The following is a 9,841-nucleotide window of genomic DNA, read 5'->3' on the forward strand; positions in this document are numbered from 1 at the left end:
TTTTTGTATTTTTAGTAGAGACGGGGTTTCACCATGTTGACCAGGATGGTCTTGATCTCTTGACCTCGTGATCCGCCCGCCTCGGCCTCCCAAAGTGCTGGGATTACAGGCGTGAGCCACCGCGCCTGGCCCGGCTCTTGTCTTGTACAGTCCTTTCCTGCAGGGGTCATGCTGGGCAGAAAGCAGAAACCTGGCCCCAGGGGCTAGGTACAGGCCACGCGTGGTGCCTTCGGGACAGGTTCTCTGTGTACCTCTGACCCTCACCTCCCCCACCCTCTGGTCTGTCTCCTGCAGGAATGTGGCCTGCTGCGGAAGGGGACAGTGCTGCTGGCTGACAATGTCATCTGCCCAGGCGCGCCAGAATTCCTGGCACACGTGCGTGGGAGCAGCCGCTTTGAATGCACAAACTACCCGTCGTTCCTGGAATACAGGAATGTGGCGGATGCCCTGGAGAAGGCCATCTACAAGGGCCCAGGCAGCGAAGCACAGCCCTGACTGCCCCCCAACCCCCACTCGGGCTCCCTTACCCAGCCTGGTTCTGAAGGTGCCACAGATGTGCTCCTGTTGACCTGCTGCGGCTCCGGGCTGTGTCCTAAATGCAAAGCACACCTCAGCCTGCCATTCTGACCTCTCTGTACTGCAATGCTGGACTGTTCTCCTTTTATTGAGACAGAGTCTTGCTCTGTTGCCAGGCTGGACTGCAGTGGCGCAATCTTGGTTCACTGCAATCTCCGCCTCCTGGGTTCAAGCAATTCTCCTGCCTTAGCCTCCCGAGTAGCTGGGACTACAGGTGCATGCACCACTACGCCCAACTAATTTTTGTATTTTTAGTAGAGACAGGGTTTCACCATGTTGGCCAGGATGGTCTCACTCTCCTGACCTCGTGATCTGCCCGCCTCCGCCTCACAACATGCTGAGGCGTGAGCCACTGCGCCTGGCTGCTCTCCTTTTTCTAAGACTCCATCATGACCTCTTTACTAACACCTGCTAGCTGTATTATCTTATATACTCATGTCATACTTTAAAAATACAAAATAGAAATTAAAGATCTAAGTATTCAAATATAAGTCAACTTAGTACCAACCTTCTCAACTGCCATTCCCCTGCTGCCCTTGACTTGGGCACTAACATTCAAAGCTCCCCTTGATGGATGCTAGGGCTAAGCGTGGGGCCCCTGGATGGCTGGGTTCTGGGTGGCATGTCTGGCCCACAGCCTCCCAGCCATAGCAGTGCAGACACCACTCCTTCTGCAGTCAAGCCAGGGGCACCTGTTAGCCCCATAGGGATGACTGGTGGCTTGGGAAACAGAGAGGAGTCAGCCAGCGTTCACACTTGTCTGACCAAGCAGGTGCTGGGGACAGGTGGACCCCACAGCAGCGCCAGCCCCTCTGGGCCCCATGTGACACTGAGTGGAAGCGTGTCCTTCCCTAGTCCCACTGGGCCTTGCTTACAGAAGAGGCAATGGCGCAGACCAGCCCCTGCATCCCTGCAGTTGCCTTCCTGGCCCATGAACGAGGATGCAGTGCTGGACTGTGTCCACCTACACCCAGAACTGCCCCCAGCTCCTCCAAGGGTAAGACTGCTGGCCACCTCAGAGGCTCCCCAGTTCCCAGACTGCGGATGACTCAACCCTGTGCTAGCCTAGTCCACCTGTGCCCAGACCAGCCCCTAGCCAAGACCACTCCCGGGCTCAAGGCCTGGCTAGCCCCCACCCAGCCCATTCCTATGGTTAGAGAGACCAGCGAGCCCATGTGGACAAGCTTGGGGCCACCCAGGGGCCAGGAACAGAGCCTCTGCAGGACAAAGCAGAGGGACACCTGGGACCGCCTCCTTCCAGGGCCCTGCCCCAGATGCGAGGGGGGTCCTGACGCAAGGGCGGGGCCAGCCACTTGGGCCAGACCCGGGTGGCAGAAAGCAAGAAGTTCCTTTGCTGCTTTAATTTTTAAATTTTCTTACAAAAATTTAGATGTTTACCAATAGTCTTATTTTGGCTTCATTTTTAATGCTTTTTCTCAGTGTTTTTCTTCTGTTTCTGAGTCACGGACCGAGCAGGCACTGAAAGCAGTCCCCGTGCCGCTGCCGAAGGTCAGTCCTGGCGGTGCCGCCCGGGCTCCAGGCAGACGCAGCAGCCCCGGCCCCAGCCAGCATCAGCTGGGGAAGGGCTCCACAGCACAGGGGCCTCGCGTGCCATCCGGACTCTGGGGAGGTGGGACACCTGTAGCCTGACCCCCTTCTTGCTGCTTCCAAAGCTTCCTTGCCCTGGACTGAGCCTCATGAGGCACCCCCCACACCGTGGTCTGCCTGCCTGCAGGGTGCCCAGGAAGCCCCTCCGCCTCATGGAGTCCAAGTTCTTTCCCAGCCCCCTCCCTGACTAGCCATCTGCCCCTGGTGCCAGACCTGGCCCACTCCTCTGGGGCACTGTGTTCCCAGGGGTGCCCTCCTTTCCCACCAGCCCCAAAGCCCAGCCAAGTATTCTTCCCTGCCATCTCCCTGGGCCCTGCTCCAGCAGCCCAGTCAGCCTCCTCGGGCCTTCTGTCACTCGCTCACACACAGCATCATGTCAGTAAACAGCTAACTCAGGCCTAGGGAGTTAGGTGGGGTGGGGGCGGAGGGAGAGCAGGAGGGTGTCCCCAAAGTCAGTCTTGGCTGGGGAGAGGCGCTGCCAAGCCCTGCCGCCAGGGGGCTCCAAGCTCCATGGCAGGATCTGCTTCTTCCATGATCCAAGCCCTAAGAACAAGAGGCTGGCCCAGGGCCCTGCAGAGGGAGAGGAGATGGTAGATGCTGCAGCCACCGAGCGGCTCAGGACCACATGCAACCTCAGGGCAGGGGAGCCAACTCCACACGCTACATGGATGGAGATGCAGACAGAAGCAGCTGCCCTGGGTGGTGTGGGCTGACCCCAAGGGTCTTGGCACCAGGACTGATCCTGACTTGCTGGTCCTTGAAGGGCGCTGGAGGGTATGGTGCCTATCCCTACTCTGGTCCCATCTCCTCAGGCCCCTGATCCCACAGTACCTGGGACAGGAACGTGGGCCCAGGGAGCACCCTCCCTCTCTGACCTCCACCTGGTCTTCCCTGGGAATGGGCCACTGGGCTGCTGCACCGGAGGCCAAAATCCTGCGGGGAACGTGCGGGAAGAGCGGAGCGTGCAGACAGCAGAGACCAACAAGAAGCCCCCGCCCAGAGAGCGGGAACGGCCGGACGGAAAACCAGATGAGAGAACGTACCAGGCATGCAAGCTAGACCCAGGAGTCAACGGGCTGAGGCTTAGCGTCCCCCACGGCGTCCACCAGCCTGACCGTGGGCCTGCTGGGCCCTGGGGGAGGGGCCTTCCTGCTGGGGTCGAGCTGCAGCGCACAGGTGGGCATTAGAGGCACAACAGAGCAGGTTAGTCAGAGCTCCCGGGGGGGCAGGGCAGGGGCAGGGCCGAGGCTGGCGATGTAAGGGTGGGCCTGCCAGAGCAGCACAGGGAGCACTGAGGGCGCAGGGAGCCGGACAGGTGTGCTTCACATGGGCGGGGGTGGGGGACGTGCACACACAGAGGCCTGCACAGGAAGCCGGGGGACTGGCACACAGCAGGCAGCACGTGCTGCCCTCACCGGTGGGCCCTTGCACAGGCATGCACAGAAGGGCGCACACACACTAGCTCACAGGCTCCACCCCATGCAGAGTGTGGCCGGGCAGTTCCATTCCCAGCAGGTAGGAGCTGCAAACCCGTCAGTACCCACACGGACTGGCGTGAAGGGGCTGCTTCCTGGGCTTGGCCCCACAACCCAGCTATACCCCAGGGCCCAGACCAGACCCAGCCCAGTGGGCACCTGCCCACAGTCACATGACTACTTACTTTCAGTGGTTCCTTCTCAGAGGCCTCTCCTGCAGAGCCGGTGCCCCTCGGCCTCCGCTCCCTCCGGTCTACTGTGCAGTATCCATCTGCAGATAGGGTAAGATGGGGCGTGAGGGGCGCTCTAAGAGGGGCCCTGTAGGAGCAGATCTCCCTCTCAGTCCAGACACAGGGGACTCGTGGGACAAGGACTTTGGGAGAAAGTCCCCACCCACCCTGTCCTGGAGATCCAGGCTGGTGCCAGCTCTCACCAATACCCTGCCTCACGGTGGTACAACCCCAGCTCTCCAGACTCCCCTCCACTGTGGGTCACAGCCCCCAGCCAGGCACTGACCCCTCCCTAGCTGCCCTGCATCTCACTCTCTGAGCACCCCTAACCCAAGTATCTCTCCTCCACCCAGCACCAACTATACCCCACAAAACCAGCAGGCCCACCTCAGGCCCTGGTCCCCTCCCCTGCACAGAAAGCAAAGCACACCACGTCCGCACTCACCTGGGCCCAGTGCGTCCAGGGGGATCACATCCCGGCTGCCAGTTTTCTCACCCTCTGCAAGGCAGGAGCAAGAGGGGCTGCATGCAGTGGCCAAGGGGGAGCGGGCCAGAGAAGCCCACACAGGGCTGGCCCAGGTCGCCCTAGATGCTGTCACTAAGGTGCCCAACCTCTGCCAGTTGGCAATCCCTCCCGCCCCTGCCACGCTTGACACCAGCACGAATGCTGTAGGAAGGGAGCAGCCAAGAGGCAGAGGGCAGGGAAAGGGGCCTGACTATGGAGCCGTCTCAGTGGGAGGCTTCGTTCCCCCTTCACCGTCACCCAAGGCTCAGGCAGTTGGGACAGCTGGGGAGCTGCTGTTGGTCCCCACGCTCCAGGCCCCTAACCTCCAGCACTCACCGAGGCTCTTATCCACCAGTGGCAGCGTGCTGTCATCAAACCCCCCAGGACTCGGTGCACCCTTAGACCCCTTGGCAGTAGTAGCAGCTGACTGAGACACAAAGCAAAGACACAGGGTGGGTGAGGCCCGTGGAGGAGGAATGCAGGGAAGTGAGCGGGAAGGCCGGGAAAGGCGGTACCTGGAAGCGCGCCTTGGTCCAGCCATCTTTCTGCAGGGTACCACGCAGCTCCTTGTAGCTCCACACTGTCTGCAGCACGTGCGACGCCGCCTTTGCCTCCCGTACCGATTGGCTGTGGGGTTGGGATCAGGGTCGGGGTCAGTGGTGGCCCCTCCCCCACCTCCCTGGCTCCCCAAGCCACCGACACCCCCCCACACCTGGAGGCGACGAGAGCCACCAACGCAGGCACCCCGCGTGCCTGCAGGAGCGAGCGTGCGTTATCTAGGCTGTCGGATACGATTTCGTGGATGGTGTTGAGCACAGCCACGACGGTGTCCTCCTCCAGGCGGGCCCCTGGTCGCGGCGGAGACTGTGCATTGCGCACGTTCCGCACCAGCTCAGCCATGGCGTAGCTCCCTGAGGAGCAGGGCTAGGTGTCAGGACGCACCTGCACCCCACCCCACCCCTCCAGGAAGGAGCAGGGATCCCCAGAGGGCGAGGGGCACTAAGCTTCAGGGACAGGGCCAGGAGGACTGGAACTACCCAAGTTGGGGCACAGCCCAAGCAACAGGGGTGGGCTCTGGACTCCCAAACCACTCATCCTCCAACCCCCACTGTGGGACCCCAGAGCTGCAGGCACAGCTCGCTGCTCAGGCGTGGCTTTGCAGGCGTCCTCACCGATGAGGTCTTTGTTGCGCCGATCCAGCGAGAGGTTGCGCAGGGCGATGGCGACCGCACGCACCACCTTGTCGGTCTCAGACTGCAGCAGTTCCACCAGCACTGGCAGCCCGCGCTCTTTGCGCACTGTGGCGCGGATGTACGTGGCCCACTGCAGCGGCAGGGAGAGAGCTGCTCAGCTATACACGCCAGGCATTCTCCCACCTCCAGACCCTGCCGCTCCCTCCAGATGGACCTTCCGGCTCCCATGTGGACAAAGCCCTGCCCCAACAGCTCCACAGCACCTCCACCGAGGCTTTCCCACCAACCAGGGTGCACTCACTGCTTGCAGCCCATGCACCCTGAAACTCTTGGATCTTGGGGTGGTGTGTGGCTCCTCCATTCCCCGCCAGCCCAGGAAGGAGCTGCACCAATGGGGTGTCTGGGATTCCCTTTCTAAGGACTTGCCCTCCCTGCCAAACCTGGCCCCTCACCATCCAGTTGCCGGCACTGAGGTTCTGCAGGGCACCGGCGGCAGCCTCCAGGGTGTTGAAGTTCCGGCTCTCCGTGAGGAGGGAGAGGTAGAGACGTACCACCTCAGGCTGGTACAGCAGCTCAAAGCCTGGGTGCAGGGCAACCGCCACCCATGGTCACCCAGAATCTGCTCTCATCCATCACACCCCTCCCACCTCCCACTTCAGAGCTTCCCAAGGCTGGGTAAGCTGGGGCCAGGGATGGGTGTGGAGGAGTCATGTAATGTTTATTATCAACATAGTCACTCAAGGGGAAAAGTGTTCCCATTTCATAGGGGAGCAAACTGAGGCTGTTGGTTGGATCTGCCTGGTAGCAGTAGCATCCAGGAGGCCTGGGGTGGCGAGGAAGGCCTCAACCAGGAATGCTGTCCTAGCAACAAAACCCGCATTTCCCGGTGTGTCCATGAAGCTATGCATCCGGGCCACGCCCCTAGCAACAGGGCTCACCCTCCCTGGCAACAAGACCAGCACTGGCCAGTAATAGAGAGTTGTGTAACCAAGGCCTCGCCCCTAACAGGACCTGCTTTCACAGGAAACTGAAGCTATGCACAGCCACGTCCCTAGCAACAGGCCCCGCCCTCCCCCACTGACAATAGAACCCACCCTCTCTGTAAGTCAACTGATGTAGTGCAACAAGGGCAGCTGCCCTAGCAACAGGAGGCACTCTCCCTAGCAACCACTCCAGGTTCCCCAGCAATGTAGGTCCCATCCTGCTGCTCTGCCCAGTGCTCCAGAAATGAGGGGTCAAGCGCCTTCCAAGCTTGCCTGTCCCCAAATTGGAGCTTCAGCCTGGCTTGGGATACTACTCAGTACTCCTGTTCCCACCCAGCGACGTTTCATCACCCCCTCCCCAGTCCTCATGCCCCATGCTCCCTCTACTCCTGCCCTGCTTGGCTTTCTGTTCCTACACATTCCAAGCACGTTCCCCGCTGGGGTGTCTGCACTAGCCCCGTCTGCCTGGAATGCTTCCCCATAGCCCTGCTGCAGCTAGGGCCTTCTACCCTGGTGACATGCAGGCTCTTCCAACTGGCTGGGCCCCACCAGGACGGACATCTCTCTCAGGCCAGATCCCAGCATACAACCCAACAGGCACTGGCCCTGCCCCTGCAACTGTTGGGCATTCTCTGGCCCTGCCCCACTGGCTCAGCCTCTGAACCTGGATGTGAGCATGCCCTCCTGGCTCCCAACCCCCTCAAATGAACCCAGCTTTGTGGCTAACATAGAAGGCCCTGCCTCCACTGGGGGCGTCCCTCCAAACCTTGCCACCTCTTACACACCGTGAGACGGAGCAAGCACCTGGCCTCACTGTGCCTCTGTCTCCCCCTACTTTGCCTGACATGACCCATGGCACTGCCTCCCATTCTAAAACCTGAGCAGGTGTCCCGGTGCTGAATCATTCTCCAGGAAATCCTGCACCTATAGGCCTCAGTTTCCCCATTTGTTTCCTGCGGCCCTCCAGGCCTGCCGGATGGCCCAAAGCTTCACTACCAGGGGAGTCCTGTGCCCAGACATCCCCCAGTGCAGCTGGCTTCGTCTCAGCCCACTCACCTTTGGCAGCCTCAGTTCGCTTGGGCAGGTCCAGCGTGTCAAAATTCCGGTCCATCTCACCATCCTTCTTTCCTGGAAAGGTGGCGGGAGGTGAGGCGGACCCCATAAGGTGCATGGGTGTGTCAGGAGGGGTGGGCACAGTTCCTCCTGCCCAGGCCCCAAAAAGCACCCCCACATCCAGGCCGGGGCACTAAGAGGCCCTAGGAGTAGGGTACTGCTGTCAGAGTCTGGGCACAGTTTAGCCCAGGGGAAGGAGTTGGTGGCAGTGGGGCCGGGGGTGTCCCATCCCTGCCCCTAGGACTCATCTCCCACCTGGTGCTGGGAGCTGTCCCTCCCAGCAGTTCCACTGCAACTGTCAAGTGTGTAGACCGAGGAAGCCAGGAGCCCTGGCTGGATGGCAGGTGGCTATACGCAGAGACACTGAAGGCTGACCGGGACAAGACTCGCTTGGGTCACACAGTAAGGCAAAGCTGGGGAAACTCCCCCAGTCTGGGGTCAGGACATCGTCCAGGCTCTACTAGTCAGAAGAAACCCCACAGCAGCCCACCTAACATCTCTGCAGCCACCTCCGTGACAGTGAGCCCTGTCTCTCAGTCACTCTCCCGGTCTCAGATGATGCTTCTGCCCTTTCTGGAGGCAGCAGAGCAGGGCCAGATGACCTGGGGTGCCTGCCTGCTCACCCTCACGGGACACTTGTATCCTCTGAGCCACATGCTGCCCCATTCTATCAGAGAAATACACTCTGCTCCCAAGTGTCCCTAGACAGAAGCACACCGTGGGCCCTGCCCACTCTTGGCTCTGCCCAGGTACGCAAGTCTGAGGTTACAGAGTGAGCCCCTTGGCCTCCCCACCTGCCACTGTCATAAAGATGGCAGCCCAAGTGACGAAGCCAGGGCTGGGGCAGGGCCGTGCGGCTGGAGTGTGCTCCCCTCTTTCCAGGCGCCCACTGCACATGCCAGGCCTGGAGAGCAGGATGAACAGGGACTCACCTTGGTGGAACCACTCCTCTGGGCGGCCGGAGGAAGCAGAGGAGAGAGGAGAGGAGCCTGAGCGGGCAGCACCCGTCACCCCCCATGCCCTCCCAGGGGCCTCAGGTTCCCATTGCACACCCTGGACCAAGCAGGCAGCATGTGGAACTTCATCCCACCACTTCTGGGCACTGAGCATCCACCAGTAAGACAAGAAAGGGGAGGCCTAGGTCAGTGAATGGGCAGGCGGTACACAGGACCCCACAGCTGCGGGGGAGGTCCTGGGAACCTACACCCTGCCAGTGCAGTGGAGGTGTGCAAGGCATCTCTCCTGGGCAAATGGGCTGCCGCACAGGCTAGTGGTGGTCTATAGTAACTCTGAACAGTCAGCAGGCGGCGTCAGCCATGGCTCCTCCCCAACTTGTGGGCCAGTGAAATAAATTCTTCCCAGGAGTGGAGAGAGAGAGTCTGGGCACTGATGGGACCACCTGGTTCCCACTGTGTCCTCCCTGGGGGTCCCACAGTACAGATAGGGAAGGCTGGAGCTGGGCCCCATCAACCATGTGACTCAGGGCTGTGCAGCGTCCTTAGCTCCCTGCTTCCCTGCCTGCCTGCTGGGGGCTGGCCGGGTGTCCTCTGGCCTCCATGATGGGCTGCTGTGGGTGTACAGAGAACCTTTAGCCAGAGCAGGAGTCGAGAGTGGTACCCCAGTCCTCCCCACCCACCTTTGGCCTTCTTGCCACCAAAGCAGCTGGCATCATCCCGCCTTCGACGCTGGGAGCCTACAGCACTGCCCAGGGGCCCAGGCTCGGCCTCCTGGTACCTGTCGGCCCCGGGCACCTCCTTGTGCACGTGGTAGGACAGATTCCGCATGATGCACACGCAGTTCTCCACCGACTGCAGGGAGAGGTGAGTGGCTGGGGCAGGGCACCCTCGGCACAGGGCCAGCCCTCAGGAAAGACTGGCCACAGCTGGTGTGTGTTAAAGCACCGGGAGCAAAGGGACAGGGAGGCCTCAGTAGGTGGGAGGGGGGGGAAGCAAAAGGGTGGTAACTGCCAGGGAGGGTCCACAGGAGGAAGCCCCTGCCTCATGAACCACCTTCCACCTACAACACTGTGCCCACTTCAGTGTGGCCACTGCAAAGCAAGCCACGCCCAGGGCGCCACCCCAGACCCTCAAGCCCATTCTCCTGTGCGGCCCCCAACAGCTCTGGCCTCCCGGGACCTTCGTGGTCATCTCTCCCACCC

General features: G+C 61.0%; 2 protein-coding genes across 7 annotated transcripts in view; one reads left to right on the plus strand and one right to left on the minus strand.

Moving 5' to 3' along the window:
- The window catches only part of COMT (catechol-O-methyltransferase), a 29,935-nt gene extending 28,868 nt beyond the window's left edge, over positions 1 to 1,067 (plus strand). For both annotated transcript variants that reach the window (XM_032269751.1, XM_032269752.1), the window contains exon 6: positions 295 to 1,067. In XM_032269751.1, coding sequence (XP_032125642.1) covers positions 295 to 495 — 201 coding nt within the window. In that variant the 3' untranslated portion in view covers positions 496 to 1,067. The remainder of the gene's footprint in view (positions 1 to 294) is intronic.
- An 838-nt stretch (positions 1,068 to 1,905) lies between these two features.
- ARVCF (ARVCF delta catenin family member) overlaps positions 1,906 to 9,841 on the minus strand; it is a 52,626-nt gene continuing 44,690 nt past the window's right edge. For 2 of the 5 annotated variants that reach the window (XM_032269741.1, XM_032269746.1), the window contains 12 exons: positions 9,320 to 9,491; positions 8,616 to 8,633; positions 7,627 to 7,698; positions 6,040 to 6,167; positions 5,567 to 5,717; positions 5,107 to 5,305; positions 4,910 to 5,021; positions 4,731 to 4,821; positions 4,335 to 4,388; positions 3,845 to 3,930; positions 3,228 to 3,347; positions 1,906 to 2,754 (listed from right to left, as the gene is read on the minus strand). In XM_032269741.1, coding sequence (XP_032125632.1) covers positions 3,240 to 3,347; positions 3,845 to 3,930; positions 4,335 to 4,388; positions 4,731 to 4,821; positions 4,910 to 5,021; positions 5,107 to 5,305; positions 5,567 to 5,717; positions 6,040 to 6,167; positions 7,627 to 7,698; positions 8,616 to 8,633; positions 9,320 to 9,491 — 1,191 coding nt within the window. In that variant the 3' untranslated portion in view covers positions 1,906 to 2,754; positions 3,228 to 3,239. The remainder of the gene's footprint in view (positions 2,755 to 3,227; positions 3,348 to 3,844; positions 3,931 to 4,334; positions 4,389 to 4,730; positions 4,822 to 4,909; positions 5,022 to 5,106; positions 5,306 to 5,566; positions 5,718 to 6,039; positions 6,168 to 7,626; positions 7,699 to 8,615; positions 8,634 to 9,319; positions 9,492 to 9,841) is intronic. The other 3 variants (XM_032269743.1, XM_032269744.1, XM_032269745.1) reach the window with 3 other exon arrangements.

Source organism: Sapajus apella, unplaced genomic scaffold (assembly GCF_009761245.1).
Source record: "Sapajus apella isolate SASKATOON/1434 unplaced genomic scaffold, GSC_monkey_1.0 scaffold198, whole genome shotgun sequence".
Classification (NCBI taxonomy): domain Eukaryota; kingdom Metazoa; phylum Chordata; class Mammalia; order Primates; family Cebidae; genus Sapajus; species Sapajus apella.